Consider the following 20,649-nt stretch of genomic DNA (forward strand, 5'->3'; position numbering starts at 1 on the left):
AATTACCTCCCACAAAGGTAAAGTAGCTTGATGTAGACCTCCGGTCTGTGATATTTCCAGCCCAATCTGCATCTGTGAAGCCACAAACCTCAAGAATGTTGTTGTGTTTAGAAAACAGTACTCCCCTTCTTGGAGTTGACTTCAGGTACTTCAGAATTCTCATAACAGCATCCATGTGACTCTCACTTGGATTATGCATGAACTGACTCACCACACTCACTGCATATGCAACATCTGGTCTAGTATGAGCTAAATAAATCAAGCGCCCAACTAACCTCTAATAGCGAGCTCGATCAGTAGGTACCTGATCTGGATACTCAGCTAAACAATGGTTCTGCTCAATAGGAGTATCAATAGGTCTGCAATCCAACAAACCTGCCTCTGTCAGCAAGTCAAGAACATACTTCCTCTGGCACAGATAGATTCCTTCTCTCCCCCTGGCTACCTCAATTCCTAAGAAGTACTTAAGCTCACCCAAGTCCTTCATCTCAAACTCAGAGGCTAGCTGTCTCTGCAGTCTATCCATCTCAACAGTATCATTACCAGTGATTACCATATCATCCACATAAATAATTAGAGCTGTTACCTTCCCTTGTTGATGTTTGAGAAACAAGGTATGGTCTGAGTTGCTCTGCCTGTAACCAACCTTCCGCATGAACTGTGAAAATCTTCCAAACCAAGCACGAGGTGACTGTTTGAGATCATACAGAGATTTTCTCAATTTGCATACAAAATCACCAGGAGAAGCAACTACATACCCCGGTGGAAGGCTCATGTACACTTCCTCGGCTAATTCTCCATGAAGAAATGCGTTCTTGACATCAAACTGTCGGAGCGGCCAGTTTAAACTAGCAGCGAACGAGAGCAGAACCCGAATAGTATTCATCTTGGCGACAGGAGCCAAAGTTTCATCATAGTCGATACCATATGTCTGAGTAAACCCCTTTACTACAAGGCGTGCTTTGTATCGATTCACTGATCCATCTGCATTATGCTTCACAGTAAACACCCAACGACAACCTACAGCCTTCTTGCCTTGTGGTGGAGGCACAAGTTGCCAAGTATTGTTCTTCTGCAACGCCTCCATCTCTTCATCCATGGCCTTCCTCCACTTTGGATACCTCAATGCATCCTGCACTTTGTTAGGTACTGATACAGCAAATACTTGATTCACAAATGATTCATATGACTTAGACAACCTCTTAGTGGACATATAGTTTGCTACTGGGTATTTTGATTTGGCAGTAAAAGTAGGTTCATATCTTTTGGTTGATTGACCTCGAGTGGTTCTATGTGGTAACACATATTGCTCAACATTAGACTCACTACTACTAGTATTAGTAGATGGACATACCTCAAAAGGGTGATCTTCAGTACCAGGGAGCTGTGGGTCAGGGGTAGAAGTGATGGCAGGAGGGGCAGTTGTATCTTCCACCTCATTTTGAGTGATGGAAACTGGTGCTTGGGTGTCTGGAACCTCTGCTGCTGGAGACGGCGAGCTAATAGTCTCAACCGGATCCGTCAAAATACCTCCTGGCTGTGTGGCTTCATCTTCTCCGTCTGATTCCTCCCCCTCTCCATGATATAGCTCTTCAAAATATGAATTCTCCCCCTGAAGAGCTGTATCTAAAGAGGAGAAATAACTCATGTCTTCAAAGAAAGTAACATCCATAGTGACATAATACTTTCTGGTTGGTGGATGATAGCACCTGTACCCCTTCTGATAGCCTCCGTAGCCAACAAACACACACTTAAGGGCCCGGGCATCCAACTTAGATCTCTGGTTTTTGGGCACATGAACAAAAGCAACACAACCAAAAACACGAGCTGGAAGATTATGAAATGATGGTAAGGAGACATGAGAGGCGAGAACCTCAAATGGAATTTGGCCCTGGAGGACACTGGATGGAAGACGATTGATAAGATGAGAGGAAGCATGTATAGCATCGCCCCAAAGATACTTAGGCATATGAGCACTAAAAAGAAGGGCACGAGCCATATCAAGTAAATGACGGTTTTTCCTTTCGGACACTCCATTCTGTTCTGGTGTTTGTGGACATGTGGTTTGGTGAACAATCCCATGAGTTTGAAAAAACTCTTGGAACACATGGTTAACATACTCCCCCCATTGTCAGAACGAAGGACTTTAATGGTGCTATGATATTGTGTTTGAACGAGATTACGAAATGTTTGAAAAGCAGGGAACACTTCATCTTTGGTTTTAAGAAGAGCAACCCATGACAATCGCGTACAGTCATCAATAAACAACACAAAATATCGCATACCAGATACAGTGGGCTCTCTAGAGGGTCCCCAAACATCGGAATGAATTAACTCAAAAGGAATAACACTTTTATTAGAAACACTAGGAGAATAAGTAGCACGATGACTCTTGGCCAAAACACATGTTTCACAATGTAAAACTGACTCATCCACACCAATAAACAGAGTAGGCATGGTTTTTTTTCATAAGACTAAAAGATAGATGCCCTAAACGGCGATGCCACAACCAAATTTCACTTAACTTATCAGAATTCGAAGTCAAAGCGGCTCGGGACTGTGCTCCTGGTTTCTCCCCTGCGTATGTCGGATCCAGATGGAACAACCTGCCCCTCAGATATCCCCGACCGACTATCTCCCTGGTGAGAAGATCCTGAAAAATCACATACATTGGATAAAAGGTTACAGAGCATTTAGACTCGGTGTTCAACTGTGGGATAGATATCAAGTGATGTGATAAATCAGGCACATATAACACATTATGAAGTTCTAAAGTGGGAGTAATACGCACGGACCCTGACCCTAACACAGGAAAAGCCTCACCATTGGCATTGGTTACATAGGACACTGGTGGAGAAGACAACTCAGTAAAATATGATTTATCATAAGTCATATGATCGGAGGCACCAGAATCAATAATCCATGTATCAGAACCAACAAAGTTAGAAACCTTTAAAGCCATACCAATTTTACCTCGACCAGCTATAGAGGCTGTAAGAGTAGTGCCACCTGCTGTATGATGATCTTGGCCAGCTACGCCATAGAAATCTGGTTCTTGGACTATGTGAACAGCAGCTGCTTTCGCCTTAGGACGATAACCTTGCTTTTTAGGTTTCAGGTGGGGGTTCAACTTCCAACAAGTCTCCCGAACATGCCCAAGGTCGTTGCAATAAGAACATTGAGGACGAGCGCGATTGGTGAAGCCCTGATGAAGAGGGGCTGAATTCTGCTGCTGAAGGAAAGGTGCCGGTGACTTGGCCTGAATGGCTAGGCTAGATACTTCAACCTGTGCATGTTTGACACTTTCCTGCTGAGACTCATCCTTGCGGATGTATGTAAAAACTGTGGTCAAACTAGGAGGGTCTGGCATTCTGAGCAATTCTCCCTTGGCACTACTATGCTTCTCATCAAGTCCTCTCAAGAACACATGAATCCGTTCTAGCTCCTTCTCTTTCTGGTACCACACAAGATCTTCCTGATTCTTGATCTTGCAAGGACGCTTCTGATCAATTTCAGCCCATACATTCTTCAGCTTAGTGAAATACACAGCTACTGGTTGCCCATTCTGTTGCATATTAGCAGCTTTGCACATCAATTCATGAACCTGTATAAAATCAGACTCATTTGTATAGAGATCTCCCAACGTCTTCCATATCGCCGCAGCAGTTTCACACTCCTCTACCATTTGTAGCACCTCATCAGTCATGGCTCGAAATAGAATTGACATGACAAACCCATCATCATCTTCCCACTTAGCATAGGCCTCCACATTATCTTCACTAGGAGCCTTGATTGTTCCAGTCACATGCCCCATTTTGTGTATCCCACGGAGATAAACAGACATAATCTTCTTCCATGTTCGGAAATTAGCACCAGTGAGTTTGGTACCCCCAAAAGAACCACCTTTTGAGCTCTTGACAGAGACTTCAACCTTCTGGACCTCATTGGTCTTAGAACTCTGACCTTCACTGTCATCACCACCCATTGCAATAATACACTAGAAAAATACACAAATCCCAAAGTGCGCAGCGGAAATAATAACAGATGTCTCCAAACAAAATCAAACAAATAGTAACCTTTTTTTTTTTTTTTTGGAACCTGTTTGACTAAGCTGAATGGGTTGACCGAGTTGAGGCGGGTTGATTCACTGAGTTGAGGCGGGTTGACTCACCGAGTTGACCGAGTTGAGATCGATCTGGAATCAGACAGAGGATGACGATTTGACCGGAGATGGAGCTGACTGGAGGATGACTTGACTGGAATCGATCTGGAATCACCGAGTTGACCGGAGATGGAAGCAATCAGACCGGAGGAGTAGAGGCCGATCTGTGAACTGGTCAAGTGACAGCGGTCTTGGAGACGACGACGAAGCCGGTTGAAGATGAGAGACGGCGATCCTGGACTGAGGACGAAGCCGATCGAAGATGGATGAGAGACGGCGGTCCTGGATCAAGGACGAAGCCGATCGAAGATGAAGACCGACGTCTACTATAACCAATAGTAGGGAACGACGTCGTTTAACCCAATAGTAGGGTTTTAAGCAAACTGTCTTCCTCCTCGGATTGAGAGAATAATAAAAAGAAAAGAAAGAGACAAAGTCCTTTTTGGATCTTTGCTTTGATACCAAGTCAAATAAGACAAGTTATGGAGAATAAGTTTTCTGATATATCTTACACCCATTCTGTGGTGTATATATATAGGTTACAATCGTACTACAACGTACTACAACTCGTACTACAGAACATATACAAGGTAAGTAGTTACAACAATATATTCTCTTGTTGTCTATTCCTAATAGGGAATGATGACTCACACTAACAAAAACAACCAGGGAATTCATTACACAACACTGATTTCTTTTCATGAACTTTTGTTCTGTGGCTTGGTTTCTGTTTGCACTAGAATGATGATATCAATACTGACTGTGATAACAAGTAGTTGTACTTTTGGTTTTTAGATCAATGTGCATTCATAAGGTCAATGATCTATGAATTAGCTTTTCCATATATAATGGACTACCATCACAAGTCCCAACGAATCAATCCTGTTCTTCCTATTGATCATCATTTTTTGTTTTATTCAAACATCAGCATCAGTTTTCATCTCAGTCTACACAATGTTTTTGCCTTTCCTATTAGTTATTTCACTACTGACCAATCTTGTTTGAACATTATCATTTCATCATGGTAACTCATCAACTTCGCAGCAGCCAGCAGGTTCACTATATTCATAATTAATTGGTATTTTTTTATCAATTCTGGATTAATCATATGCTTAACTATCCAGCAAGCATCTTCGACCAAATTACATGTGCATCGAGTGGTATATGTTGTTATTAGTGCTTCATTTGCACGTCTAAATTAGGCAGACCCGATATCTTATTTATTTTGAAAAACTACTAACATATATGCTTGGTAAAAAAATTTGGCACACAAATTGAGGATCATTACTGGGGGCATTAAATATATGACAACTTTCACTGAAAATACTGATCCTTATAGCCAAAGATCCAAAATGCAGGTCAATATCTAAGCCGGGAAGATGGGTTTACATTTGCTTTTGTCATGGTGATGACTACCTGATGGTAATAGACAATAGTAAGAGAAAGTATATCCACACCAGCATGTGACGTAGTTGATGCTGCAGCTGCTGTCCTCTTTTATCACGTAGTTGCAGCATGGATTGTTTCATCCCTGCAAGGTACATTACGATCCCTTCACCGCCCCCATTGACCTTAAGTTTCTGATACAAAAAACAATTGAATTCGGAATGGTAAGGAACCCTACACTTGATAGAAAACACTCTGTTGCAACTAGGACACAAAATACTTGTTCTCGATGCTAAACCCCCTCCGAAATCCAGAAGGTAGTAGCCTTCCCTTTTTCATCATGTGCAGATAATCCCGTACTTCAGCGAAGTTCAACCGTGCCACGCAAGCCTTGAAGGGACAGTTCAAGTACTTGTCAGATGGAGGCCCCGTAGTCACATTATCATCATTATTATTATTTTCAGACGAGGCTTTTTCCCATCGATCAGTTACATCCTTCGGGAGGATTCTCCGGCAGTACTCGAGGTCTAACACTCCACTACTGCAGTATGATACCGGGCACATAATGAACGAGATGTCATCTTTGGAGCTTGGACACCACGAATTTGACAATGCATGGGGGACAATAAAAATGGTTGCAACCCTTTATATATAAGGGTACAGTTGTACTAGTATTATTACTGTTGTTCAGTGAACTAGTATTGCTGGTCTTGGCATCATGATGTTTGTTCTGATCCTCCATCGTCTGATTGGAAGATCCCCTTGGTTTGTTCTGATCCTCCATTGGCTGGTTAGACGATCCCCTTGGTTTGTTCTGATCATCCATTGTTTGATTGGACGATCCCCTTGGTCCGTTCTGATCATATATCCATTAATAACTCATTTTTATTCATGCCCTATAATCCAATTCGATCTATGATCGAATTGGCAATTTAAATGTTTGTCCATCTTGGAAATCTCCATCAAACATACAAATTAAAAGGTATTACATAACATAAGTTCCATACAATGAATCTGACAATCAGTCCAACACATAAAGAAGCTAATAAAATAAACATACAATAGATCACACAACAGCATACTAGCTTGATTAAAAAAAAAAAAAAAGATGAGCAGATCGAGAGTATAATGGTCGATGCCAGATTAAGCAATAGAGAGAGCAGAGCATACTGTTTGAATGAAAGTGAGTATGAGCAGAACAGCAGCAGCAATGACGGACGTAGTACGCCAAGGAGTGTTGAAATAATTTTGTTTCAAATTTGCCCTACTTCTGTGCCACTTTGAACTGCAGTACTTGCTCAGATCTTCACAAAGACTAGCATAATAGAATTCAGAGGGGATAAGCTCAACACCAGCTGCAAGGCTGTTAATCATAGTAGACAGCTGACTGTTGTCACCGAGCATATTTTCAACAAGTCCATACTTAACTAGCAATTCCACATCCTCTGAGGTGTTCACAAAAGAATCGATAATGCTAACATAGTCACTTATGTAATACTCCAAGTCATTGCACAGTTCAAAAGCCACTAAATTTCTAAATATGATTTCGGTGTCATCCCACACTTTTAATTTTGGAATTTCTAGAATCCCACCAATAAAATGTATGTCAAGTAAGTCTGTAGTTGATCCCTCCTTAAACTTGATTCCTGCGCGATGTAGCTCTGTAATGTTGGGTGCAGTCACAGTTTTGGGTTTTTCAACTTGTTGCCGTTTCAAGACTAATTCCGCAGGTCCTATGTATAACGCCCTTAAGAGATCAAGAAAATGTTGTACTTGTACTTTGGAAGAGCATATTTTCTTCAATTGGTCTTCCCTTTCCTCCATTTGTATTGCATACTCATTTAAGAACCAGTGAGAGAGAAAAATTATTGAAAGTCTGTCAATATTGCCAGTACTCACTTTAGAAGGGCTAGGGACTGGAAAATCTCTTGGGTCGAAAAGGTCCTCAAGAATAAAAAATGGCAGCTGATTTTCAAGCATCAACAAGTCCGGCCATACACCTTGTATTAACCTTGCTTTTCCAAATATGCAGTCATTCTCATCAACTAAATTAGGGTACCAGGACCTATATAAGAACTCAATGATGAAGATGGCATCAACAAGGATGATTCTCACAAATTCATCACTTTTGAAGTCAACTGTCTCCGCGTAACAACTTCGCAGTTTTGTCTCTTGGTCCTTTATTTTCCTTATATAATCCTTCAAGCTTAAATTTCTCCGACCTATAAAATGTTTTAGGTACCTCTTTTTATGTTCTTCCATGGCTTTGAAGGCTTCATTTCCATGGTGAAGTGGACCTATGGATACTACACGAGGGGTGTAGGCCTTCTCACGTACACGCCGTAGTGCATCGGGAACTCTGTAGATACAACGCGAAGGGGACAGGGAAGACAAGCTATCCAACTCCTCGAGTATCGAAGTTTCTAATTCACTGTACGGGTTTTCTATGTCATTAGCAGCTCGATAATTGATTCCTTCCATTTTCCTGTGAGTAATGGTTGAAGAGGCTAGGTCCATGAGGATGTTGACAATCGATGCACGAATAATTACAGGTGATTACTAGAACTTCAATCATGCAACAAGCATTTACTTGCAAAAATTTCAAAGATGCATGCTTCAATGAAAAACAGAGTACAAAATTAATTATATGCATGTTGAGAAAATCCAAAACCTATATATGAACCAACTATTTGCTTAGCTTTCTGCAATTCAAGAATATTTTAATGAGTGTTACTTGTTTGGTGACATTGCTACAGTCCATTGACCGCAGGATTTGAAAAGGATTGGTGAGATATATGCCTAGCTCTCACCATTAGTTAAAACGTGGGGATCTAATGGTATCCTTAGCCCACATTTGTAGTAGTGTTCACTCTGCAGTGAGTCTTACATCCCAAAGTCTCAAACCCAATTCCAACCCAGAAGCCTTGACAACTAATGTAGATTAATGCTCTAAATTATTCATACCAACTGGCAAACTCTATCTGTTGGTCAACGTACGCCTTCTCTAGAGATCTCATACAAGGTACCAATATTCAGATTCTTTTGGGCAGGTTTTAAGAGAGAGATGAAGATTAGTTAGAAGACTCCCATTAGTCTTACTTAAATAGTAACTCCCACTTCCACATATGATGCATAAAGAAACTTCTTCCATGGTTCTTATATATATGTATGAGAATGATATACATATTCAACAAGAATTCATGATCAAAGAATAAAAGAGAGCAGAGAGAGAAGTGAAATGTGCACCTGTATGCATGCGCAGCCAATGTTGTCTCAAAATTAAGTACCAAGTTTGTTGTTGCCTTTGATAATTGACTAGAAAAGCTCAGAGTACACCTCCTCTCTTCTGGTAGAGGATGCCAGGATGGGAGGTAACAGCAAGCAACATAACAATTTTTCTTATCAATAATTCAATATTACAAGACTGATGGGATTGGTGGATGCACGTGGAGACCAGTGAGGGCAGTGGCCCCCAGTGAAATTTTGGTTTTTATAAAATAGTCCTGAATTTTAGTGTTATTTCTCAGTTTGGCCCCAGACCAATCATATACTCACACTAATTTGCAGTCTTGACCCTTGACAAAAAAGGAAAATCTCCAACCCTGCCACAACTAACGAGGTCTTTAGATAAAGTGTAATTAAACATATGGAAAACTGGCCCGTATGGTACCGGATCTTTTCGTCATTCTAAACTTTCTCTGCTCTGCACATTCTTGATTAACTAATAGCAGTATTAAGAGTACATTTTGCAGGCTAGATTTACCATATACCATGCACTCATAGCTATTAACTACTTCATCACCATGCAGATGTTTGAAGATCATGCTTTTAGTGGCAACCCAATTGATGTTCCAAGGGGATGGATATGGGATTTACCAAGACGACCTGTGTACTTTGGAACTTCTGTAACATCAATATTCAGAGGTAACAGAAAATCAAGATGATAAGCATTTACTACATAACAACTCAGTTAAAGATGTAAAGGTTACTTACAATGAATTACTTAGTGTGTAGTAATAGGTCTATCAACAGAGGGGATCCAGTACTGCTTTTGGAGAGGTATGTGATACTAATTTGAATTCTGCATATTAGTTTATCTGCTTGAGAACAACTCTTTAGGCGCAAAGTATAGAACTAAGAAGATCACACAAGACCATGAATTTAACTTCCAACACAAACTAAATAGTATCTGGCAATTACAATTAATCTTCTACTCAACATGCTCAATTGTTTACTTGTTGACTGATTGATTGATTTGCAGGATATGTTTGTGTAAGGGGCTTTGACAGAAGTACAAGAGCGCCAAAACCCTTAATCACAAGATTGCACTTTCCTCAAAGCAAGATGACGAAGGCCAAAAATGAAGAGTGATCGAGGACCATGGTGCAGAGAAGATTTTCTTCAGGAGATCAGATCACTTACTTTATGAAAAGAAGAACAATGACTAACAAATTCTAGCATATTCAATTATTCTTCCTCTAGCATGAGAGGCATTCATTATACCGTAGGAAGGTAGGAGAAAGCAAATTCAGATATATTAGTTGAGATCTCATTAAAAATTGTTGTAAAGAAATAATCCCATGTTCAAGTAAACCCTAATTTGTGTTTGGCTCAAATTCTATGTTACTTGACCTAGTGGTAATAGAGTTAAATTAGAAGGATCTAGATTCCTATTCAATGTACGATTACTTTCCTTGTATGATTGAGATTCTATATATTGTAATCCTGTATATAAAGAGGCCCCTATTATCAATGAAAATACACAGCGATTTCCTCTCAATTTCAGTTTCTCTACAACACATTATCAGCACGAAGCCCTAACACTGAAACAAATAGCCAAACTCTGATTCAAGAAGCTAAAAACCTTGAATCCGAATACAAAACCTTGAAGCCTTTTCTCCTCCACCTCACACATTGAAGAACTCGATTCCAGGAATCCAGAACTGGCGGCGGCACCCCAAGAACCTGCCGGAAACCTACCGAACCGGCCACCGGAAGCTCCATACATCTTGCAGCAAATAATCCACCGGTTCACCATCTTCTGGACCTCCAATTTCCACCAAATTTTGATAGCAGGAGGACCCACAGCCACGTCAACATAGGGACCCACTGCCACATCAGCACTACCACGTCATCACTACACGTCAGCATCAGTGCCATGTCAGCCCTCCGGTCAACTCCTTGTCAACGCCGGTCAACTCCCGGTCAGCTACTTTTCAGGCCACTTTCAGGCAACTTTTTCCGGTCAAATTTTCCGGCGACCTATTTCGAGGTATTTTTTACTAAACGTTCCCCTTTTTTTAGAGTTTTTAAATTTAATTTTTCTTCTTTTTCGGGGACTTGCAACCTCCCTTCTTCTACCCCCCTTTCTTTTTGATAGGGGAGACCAAATTTAGCCGAACTGTGGGGGTTCATACTCACTCCAAGCTTGGAGCTTGTAGAGTTCTCCAAACTTAGAGTTTGTTGAGATAAAACGATCGACCGCAAACATCATTGGATACGATTCGCCAGCATCTCAAGGCCGATGGAATCTTGGATACGATTCTCGAGCCTAGCCAGGACGTGCTAACTGTTGAGCAAGCTCAAGCTTTGGAAGCAAATAGAGCATCCTTAGAGGCAAATAAGGCGAAAGCCGTTATCCTAATGACTCGTCATATGGATGATTCGCTCCAGTACGAGTGTATGAATGAAGAAGACCCTAGAAGGCTGTGGGTCTCGCTCGAAGATAGATTTGGCAACGTCCGTGTCTCCCTGCTTCCTAACCTAGAAGTGAGATGGCATAGCCTCTGCTTCTGTGATTTCAAGTCAGTTCTTGACTACAACTCGGAAGCACTTCTCATTAAATCCTTAATGGAATTCTGTGGTAAAGAGATCACAAATGCGATGTTGATTGAGAAGACTCTCTCTACTTTCCCCGTCTCTGCATTGATGGTTGCTAAGAACTATCGAATCGATGTTACTACAAGACGAATCACAAAGTTTCATGAGCTTATTAGAGCTATGAATGTCGCTGAAAAGCATGACAACATCCTTGTGAAGAACTATAATTCGAGATCCGTGGGAACAGAGCATATTCCGGAATCCAATTATAGTCGCGCCCCAAAGAGAGAGCGCCAAGAGTGAAACCCTAATCTTAGGAATACATTTGGACGTTCTGGTCCATATAATCACTCTACTTGGGAAGGTAATCACTAAAATAGGTGAACACGGAACCGAAGAGGTAAACGTGGAAAGAGAGAGGGAGGCAAGACCTCTAGCCATGTTGGTGGCGTCACCAACACTAAGAGCCATCTAAATGACGCTTTCAAAGCGCCTCAATCAATGGAGTTTGAGCAAAGAGATATATGTTCTCGATGTGGAGTGTCTGATCATTGGGCACACATTTGTAGAGCTCGTGAAGAAATTGTCACCGCCTACAAAGCATATTGTGAAGCAAGAGAAGCTCACTATATGGAACAAGAAGATCAAGAAGATGATCTAGAGTGAAGGGTTGAAGACTACAAATTTGGCTCGGATCAATAGATCGCCAATTCTGTTTAAGTCTTTATTTTTCCAAGAGATGTAATAGGCAATTGCCATATATTTTTATAGTAAATGTCAATGGTTTAGCTTTTCTTCAAAGTAGGCTCACTCAAAGTAAGTGTGATATCTAGGAAGGTTATGAGATTAGCAGTACTTAAGCGAGACTTGCTCCACCGACATCTCTCTACTCACCTGGTTGCATTTATTTTGGAATTACCGGAAGAAGTTAGACAACTACCATTGTTTTGCATTAGGTATCATTTTGGATTAGATTTTGTTTAGTCAAAGAGACAATGATGTAACTCCGTTGGCTTATGAATAAAATTTTGAGTTCTTTATGACTCCATTTTGATTCTGAGTATATGACTTTTGTGACTACAATGGCTGGGCCATCAGTATTAATTCAAGGACATGGAATAGCCCAAGTTCCACTTGCCAAATGACACCTTAATTACTATCACAGAAACTCTCTACGCTTCTAGGGCGAATCACACCTATGAATAGCCGACAGATTCCATGCGAAAACGCATGTAGAGAACATAAATGAGTTCCTTTGCAATACCTCTAATGATTGTGAATAAAGGCGCATCTTAGAGAAGTTTATGTGTCTCTCTAGTGGACTTTATGTCACTATTCGAGTTACTAAATCCAATAAAGTTACGAGAGAAGATCTCTTGGATTTAGACACATATTGGCTTTGTCACGACAGGATAGGTCATCTTGGTCATGATATGATGATCCGTCTACTAAAAACTTCACATGGACATCAATTCTTTCGAGCGAAACGAAGCATGAATCAAAAGTTGATTTTCTGGACTAAGTGTGACCGACGCAGCTGCCTAGGGCTGGCGCAGTCCTTATCCATAACGCCATGGATAGCGTCCATCATGGTGATGGCGCCCCAGGTGATGTTGCAATCACCAACTTGCTTCAAATAGCGTTTAAGACGCTTAGGTCGAACCAAAATACTCATTGGTTGCTTCTAAAGCCTCTCCCTCGTTTTACAAAGCCTGTTCCTTAGGGAAATTAGGACTAAGACTGTCTTATGCAAAGAAAATGAACATACTCATTCTGTTCTTATATAGAATCCATGGGGATTCTGTGGATTGATTCAACCAACTTGCGGACGCTTAAATATTTCATGATGTTGGTTGACACGCAAACACGCTGGTCACGTGTTGTGCCATTGTCCACCTATAAATGCTGCTTATGCTACACTCCTAGCACATATCATATGACAACGGGCTCACTCCCCAGATCATCCTATTCAGTCAATTGGATTTGACTATGCTAGAGAGTTTACATCGAAAGACTTTCGATGGATATTGCAATGGGACTGATGTTAGACATCATATTCCCATGTACACACCCAAATGGTCTTGCGGAAACGACCACGATGATAGTCTGGACATTGGTAATGCACACCAATCTTCTTATATACGCTTAGGGTGATGCAATATCGCATGCAGCTATGCTAATTCGTCTACGATCCACCGCCACTCAATGTACCTCTGCGTTACAGCTAGTGACTGGGTACAAGTATCGTACTTACGCATATTTGAGTGAGCCATTTATGTGCCAATTGCGCCGCCACAATGCTCTATGATGGGTCCTTACAGACGAATGGGCAACTACGTTGGATTTGAGACTCCAACAATCGTCCGCCACTTAATGCCCTTGCAAGGCGATCTCATTACCGCTAGATTTATGGGTTGTCACTTTGATGAGACAGTCTTCCAGTCGTTAGGAGGAGATAAGAACACGGATGTTCAGCAGGAATGACAGGAATTGTCGTGGCCTATCCTCACTATGTGTCATCTCGATCTTTATTAAAGTGACGAGATCACACAAATATGCTGCAAACAAGCCTGCAAGGAAGGACATCCCTAAGAGAGGACGTAGCACCACCCTACACGGCGGTAGGCATGGCGCCAACGCCAAAGAGAGTGGCACTCTGGCGTTACAGGCCATGGCCCCAGCTATGATCCGTGGGAGGCCTGTAGGTTTGAAGGACACTTTGGCACATTCCAATCCTTTGATCATCAAGACTCAAAATCCGTCTCATGAGAATCTTTCGGGTTAGGGTTATCGTTGGGGGACGCCTCAACGTCAGAACATATTCCCTAGAATATAGAGCTCTATGAAACTTACACTAGTGTACATGAGACGTGGGATAGAAACTCCATCATAATTGATGATGAGGTTGCGCATTTCGTTGAACATGAGTTTGTTGAGTCAGCTGATATCGAACCACGATCCGTTGATGAATGAATGCCAACGTAGAGAAATTTGGCCTAAATGGAAAGATGTGATCCAGGTTAAGATGGATTCTCTAACGAAGAGGAAGGTTTTCGAGTTAATGATACCAACACCTCCTAACATAAAACTTGTTGACTAATGGGTCTTCGTTAGAAAGCGTAGTGAGAAAAAGAGATGGTAATCTCGCCTTATGGCGCAAGGCTTCTCATAAAACGCCCTGAAATCGACTACGATGAAACATATTCTCTCGTAATGGATGTCATTGCACTACCAAACTACCCAGTCAGTTTGGTAGTTTCCGAATAACTGAACATGCAGCTTACAAATGTGGTCACTACGTATCTCTATAGGGATCTAGATATGGAATATACATGAAGGTTCATGGTGAACTTCATTTACCCAAGTCAAGCGGCTCTAGACCACGGAGTGCGTTTACAAAGAGGTTGAAATGCTCGCTAAAATGACTACTTGATTGGGAAGGGATATGCCCACTCGTTTCCATAACAAGTTTCAGATTCCATTGCGGTTCATGTTGGACATGATCTTCATTAGAAGCCCTTAAAGAGTTAAGGGAAACCGCTGAACACTTGAAATCCGATTTTGAGATGAAGGATTATGGGAGAACACGATTATGTCTCAGTTTGGAACTTGAGCATCGTGTCGATAGATGCTTAGGCATTTTGACAAGGTCAAACCTTCAAGCACCCCCATGATCATCCGTTGTCTTGATCCTGAAAATGATCCTCTTCATCTGAAGGATGATGACGAAGATGTGCTAGAGGCAGAAGTGCCTTACTTGAGTACAATAGGCACATTATTGTACTTCGCTCAATGCACAAGACCAGACATCTTGTTTGCAGTGAACTTGTTAGCTAAGGTATAGCTGTGCGCCAACGCGACGCCATTTTGATTGGTGTAAAAGATATCTTTCAGTACTTGAGATGTACGATTGATATGGGTTTGTTTTATCCCTACAGAGAGAAGATGGATTCAGACCCATCACACACCAGAAATGCCGCTAACGCTGGCCTGCGTTCTCTATCCCTATCCCAAAACGATATAAGTGTTTTGGAAGGTTTTGCTGATGCTGGGTACCTCTTTGACCCACACAAAGGTCGCTCCCAAACTGGTTAAGTGTTCACCATGGGAAAAGACCGTGATATCTTGGAGGTCTATAGAACAGACCGTAGTCGCTATATCTTCGAACCATGCAGAGATTATTGCTTTTCACGAAGTGGTTCGTGAATGTTTATGGATTGGATCCATAATTACGCATGTTCGAACAATTGTGGTTTGAAGTCTACCATAAGATGAGCCTACGAGCATTTAGGATAATTCTGTTCGTTTTGAACAAATGATGCAAGGCTACATCAAAAGCGACAACATCAAGCATAATCAGCAACAACAGACTCTCCTCAAATACCAAAGTGAACTAGGTTCGATTTGAGGATAATGTGGCAGACTTGTTTACTAAGTCATTGCCCAAATCTATGTTCAAGAAACATGTGGCAAGAATTGGCTTGCGTAAATTATCTAAATTCCCATGATTGTAGTATCAGGGGGAGACGCAGACATCAGGGGGAGATATCTACATGTTCACCTCGAAACGTGAAGGGTGTGTTGTGCTCTTTTTCCCCTTCGACCGAGGTTATTTTTGTCCCACTAAGTTTTTGTTACTCGGTAAGGTTTTTACCGAGGCAACGAGAGAAGCACCGCGTTTGGGCAACACAAGGGGGAGTGTTCAAGTAAACCCTAATTTGTGTTTGACCCAAACTCTAGGTTACTTGACCTAGTGGTAATAGGGTTAAATTAGAAGGATCTAGATTCATATTCAATGTACGATTACTTTCCTTGTATGATTGAGATTCGATACATTGTAATCCTCTATATAAAGAGGCCCCTATTATCAATGAGAATACACAGCCATTTCCTCTCAATTTCAGTTTCTCTACAACATCCCCATTAATATTGTTTCAATAAATGCTCAAAAGAGAGCAATTCTTCGATTATTAATTTCACTCCTGTCAAGAATAATAATTGGAACATACTTGATTGGTCAATCAACAGAAAAATTACAGAAATTGCATACATGAAATGCTTATATAAACTTGTTGTAATGATGCCATATGAGTATTTGTGATGGGGGAAAAAGATGGAACAAGAATTCTCCCCAGAAAAGTACTTCCTCTATTACTCTCCCTTCTACAGAATCCTCTATCCAAGATGATGAAAAGAAACTTTGAAGATAAATGATTTACTCATGAAAAATGAGATTGTACTTAAGTTCCATCAGATTAGGGGGCATTTGATCTAAATGGGAGGATGATCTAATTCTCTTCTGAGAGGGTTGCGGATATGAATAGAGTAATGTTTACAAGGATTGTTCAAAATGATACAGGTGATTTAGCATTGAAGTCCCAACTAATTGTTCTAGCACATGTAACATGGTACTAATCCCACGGGCAATATCGTTGATCAATGCTTGCTTGCCATCTCTAGTGGTTGAGGTAATTTCAAACATTGCCATTTAACCTGGATCTGAAAAGCATCAGAAGAAATGGTATTGCAATGAAATGCTTTGTCTATATTTGTTTGTTGGTATATGTGGAAATGGAGAAACAAAGGGTTCTTTCTTCCCCAACTGATGCTGTGAAATGATCCTTGTTAGTATAAGAATTTTATGTGTTGGCTAGTTTCTAATAAAGTTCAATTTAAAGTGAAACAAGCATAATGGGCGAGAAGTGTACAGTCTCAGTCTAAGTTGTAAGTTAATAGACCCTAGCGAAGAAAATATGAGAATGGCGAAGCAAACATAATAAACTCTGAAATCTTCAATACCCATCCTTGTATTAGTATTTGAACTGCAAGGAAGACCAAGAACCAGGAAACACCATAAGGATCTAAAATTACTTCAACTCCCACAAGAAGCCACAAAGTAGCTTCAACTATAGAGTAAGTCAACCTTATAAACTGTGTAACAGAAAACAGAAAAGCTTCATAGATACATAAACACTAAGATAATCATACCTTATATAGTCCTTCAAATTCAATGAGCATTATAACCAACTAAAAAAAGAATGCATCTATAATCAAAACATAAGCGAATTGTCTGCAAGAATTATGTGAATTCAAATTTACAAACCTTGCCGCATCACTACGAGCTGAAAAATTCTTAAAAAACAAAGTTCTTTGCATTTTACATCAACTGCTTATATTCTGGGACTGCTTGAACTTCTCAAGCAACCAGTTCTCATCCAAGAGAGGAAGGAGTCCTCCAGTACATTTTTAGACAGTCATCTAAATCCCATAATGTGTTAGCCTGCAACAGTACCAAGTATCACCATGTGAGCCAAAAAGCCAAAAAGCCAAATGCCAGACCATTTTCTGAGCATGAGTTCCTCCAATTACGAGAATTTTAAATCCCTCCTTATTTTGTTGCCTACAGAAGCGACAGTTGGACAAATTCCTTATCGGTGGGTTTATAGTTACCCTGGAAATGGCTAACAATTTTTTCTCTAATTCACTTCTTGTGTACAACATCCAAGCCTAACAAAGTGTCTGTTTGGATATTTACTGAAAGTAAAGAGTTGGTAGTCAACCATAGCAATAAAGATTAAAAAAACAGATGCTATGACAAAACGCCATAAAATATACTGGGCCTCATCCTAATGATTTCCTATCATTCTTTCACCCCTATATACAGCATTGTTGTTAGAATTCACTACTACCCTGGCAAACTAGAATCCAAAATGTGGTAGATAGGCACTCTACATCGTCCTTATTATGAATTTCTTCTTAATTTTAATGAGGCTAGCTATACTATATCTACTCCCCATCCAGTCTCAACATACACATACAGAGCATTGTTACCCAATAAGTGAACTTATATGTTTGGAAACAGAATCTTTTAGTATATCAACAGTTCTTCACATGACTGAGATAAAATAGATAGATATTGTAAGTGAACCTGAAGAAGATTAGAAATAAAACCTGAATTTCTCCGAGTTCTTAGAAGGCTGAACATAATTTATCAGCAATGTTGTAGGGAAGTACTCCTTCACTGCTTCCCTGAATCCTCCCATTGCTGAACCTCTGTCAAGAAAGAAACTTCCATGTAAGTGCAAGTACCTCGTAAAAAGAAATGTCCAAGATCCAGATTCTAGCCATTAAATAGAATATTTTCCCAAGAATTTTTCTATTTATATTGCTGACACCAAATTTTGAGTTTTCTTTTTAGAAGGCATGTAACTTGGAGAAATGAAGCGAGAAAAATCAAATCAGTACCTGTTAGTTTTGCAAAGCCAATTGCAAGTCCAATAAGAGAGTATAAGTAAACTCAATTGCAAGTTGCAATGACTGAAAGGCATTCCATGTTTATGGAGATCTTGTGTTTGTGATACTAAAATCTGAATGATTAGTAATAGGAGCCAATACAGCAGACCATCTATATATGCACATAAACCCTGAGTCCCTTGTTTCTGATAACAGTTCATTTAACCTCTGGATTGCTTTAAACAACAAGTACTATAATACAATATACAATTACTCATACCAGACAATACAAGAACCATAAGCATCCGTCAACACTAAAGACTAAGATGGAACCCCATAAAAAGAAGATTATAAGTAAAACTATGCAAAAGAGAAAGTATCTCATAATGAGAAATATATGAAATGAAGAACACAGCATTCACTGGGGAATTAGCTCATACTGGTTGTAGTAATGATGTGGTAGACCAAAATGTTCAAGCTGTCGACTACCTTGTAATGGTTATAGTACCAGTATGAGCCAGACATTGCATTTCAATAGAGTATGGTTTATTGTAGCTCAAGAAAAGTGACCTGTTTCTACTACTGTTTCCATTTCGATACTGTATCCACTTGAAAATAACGATGAGAAAGGTTTCGGTGTATTCAACAGAAAAGGAATTGATATGACAATAGGATATGGTACATAGAAGCCCTAGTACAAGCAACAGAGCTAAACATTTATCCACAATTGCAAAACTCATGTCCAGCTTTCAATCTGGCAATTTATCTATAACAGAAGAACTTATTAATAATTAAATATTTCATTTCTTACAATTAAAATGTGTAGTGCTTGTTACAAAAATTGAAAATTGTATAATGTTGTCATTTATATTGTCTTTGCTACTTGAGGTAGAGATTTAAGAAGGGATGGTGATGGCTTCCTCACAATGTGATTGAGAAGGATCATAAGTGTGAAGAGAGTCAATGCCCCAGCTTGATGTGCAGTGCCAAGCCCAACAGGCACATATGACAGAAGTGTAGATATCCCCAGTGTGACCTGCAATGACAATAGAAAGTACACATCTTTTTCCTTTACTATAGTATACTGTATACAAGGAATATGTGAACCAAACTGATCTTGACAACGAAATAAAATGCATAGGAGAACCATATTCTAGCCATAAGAAGAGAACAACAAATAATAAAAACAATATTATACCTGAAGGCCAGCCATGCCAACAGTAGTTCGAATCAACGATCGAACTGCAGGGTGTATGTCAAACTTCCTTGTTGACCACCACAAAGTGACAATTCAAAATAAAGTTGCAGTTGCAAGGATACGGTGGTCAAGCTACAATCAAAAAAACAATTTATCATAATCAGACTTGATGCTTGAAATTTCCAACCAATTATAAAACAGGAAAATAAAGATAGTGTGGACTTTGGAGCAATGATATCCCTATCTTCCCGAATGCTATACTGTATTAGATTTATCTTTGATGCCTACAGAAGCCACAGTGCACATATTCCTTATAGATGGTACATAGTTACCCTGAAAATGGTACAAGAATTTCCACTTTATTTTTACCAAAATAAATAAATAAATAACTGAGCAACACAAATTTCGTCCTTGAATATTCACTGGAAAATGAAACTCCAAGAACTAGTCTTTGGTCCAATGCATGCATCACAGGAAACTGATAGTTAAACTCTAAAAAAAAAAAAAAAAATCAAAGAAGAAATGCAATTCCAAATCCATTCAATCTCGAAATCCTCGATTTTGCGAAGCAAACTAAACTCTACTGATGGAAATGAGACTAAAGATTTCCAATTTTGTTTGAATTGATGACACAAAAAATAAAGAAGCAACCTTGGAGAAAGATGGGGAGCATTTCCTTGTGAGCCCAGTAGAGAATAGGCGGTAGGTAGCCTCCTCATTGGAAACCCTAGATGCCATCACATTGTAGAGAGCCTTGCTATTCTTCTTCACAAACAACGCGATCACTCGGCTCCGAAACATGGTCTCTCTCTCAATTCTCAATTCTCAACCTTCTGGGGTTTAGCAGCGG

General features: G+C 40.1%; 2 protein-coding genes and 1 long non-coding RNA gene across 3 annotated transcripts; 1 reads left to right on the top strand and 2 right to left on the bottom strand.

The window, feature by feature from the left end:
* Window positions 1-6,472: 6,472 nt before the first annotated feature.
* Window positions 6,473-8,922, bottom strand: LOC112169114 (UPF0481 protein At3g47200). Its single transcript, XM_024306064.2, has 2 exons — window positions 8,795-8,922; window positions 6,473-8,033 (listed from the first exon to the last, which is right to left on the bottom strand). The coding sequence occupies exon 2, from the start codon at window positions 8,027-8,029 to the stop codon at window positions 6,692-6,694; it is 1,338 nt and encodes a 445-aa protein (XP_024161832.1). The 5' UTR covers window positions 8,030-8,033; window positions 8,795-8,922; the 3' UTR covers window positions 6,473-6,691.
* Window positions 8,923-9,281: 359 nt separating this feature from the next.
* Window positions 9,282-10,092, top strand: LOC112169730 (DNA glycosylase/AP lyase ROS1). Its single transcript, XM_024306785.2, has 3 exons — window positions 9,282-9,472; window positions 9,569-9,607; window positions 9,810-10,092. Exons 1-3 carry the CDS (start codon window positions 9,352-9,354, stop codon window positions 9,917-9,919), a joined length of 270 nt encoding a protein of 89 aa, XP_024162553.1. The 5' UTR covers window positions 9,282-9,351; the 3' UTR covers window positions 9,920-10,092.
* An 8,955-nt stretch (window positions 10,093-19,047) lies between these two features.
* On the bottom strand, window positions 19,048-20,649 carry LOC121050232. The gene is made up of 3 exons (XR_005802426.1): window positions 20,451-20,649; window positions 19,800-19,931; window positions 19,048-19,637 (listed from the first exon to the last, which is right to left on the bottom strand). It is a non-coding gene; the product is annotated as an uncharacterized LOC121050232 (long non-coding RNA).

This window comes from Rosa chinensis, chromosome 6, assembly GCF_002994745.2.
Source record: "Rosa chinensis cultivar Old Blush chromosome 6, RchiOBHm-V2, whole genome shotgun sequence".
NCBI classification, from domain to species: domain Eukaryota; kingdom Viridiplantae; phylum Streptophyta; class Magnoliopsida; order Rosales; family Rosaceae; genus Rosa; species Rosa chinensis.

What these genes read in the sequence shown, in the direction of transcription:
- LOC112169730 (XM_024306785.2), top strand. Translation starts at nt 9,352, where the DNA reads ATGCAGATGTTTGAAGATCATGCTTTTAGTGGCAACCCAATTGATGTT. An exon ending in TGTAACATCAATATTCAGAG is followed by an intron (nt 9,473 to 9,568) that starts GTAACAGAAAAT and finishes GTGTAGTAATAG; the next exon opens with GTCTATCAACAGAGGGGATC. An exon ending in CCAGTACTGCTTTTGGAGAG is followed by an intron (nt 9,608 to 9,809) that starts GTATGTGATACT and finishes ATTGATTTGCAG; the next exon opens with GATATGTTTGTGTAAGGGGC.
- LOC112169114 (XM_024306064.2), bottom strand. Translation starts at nt 8,029, where the DNA reads ATGGAAGGAATCAATTATCGAGCTGCTAATGACATAGAAAACCCGTAC.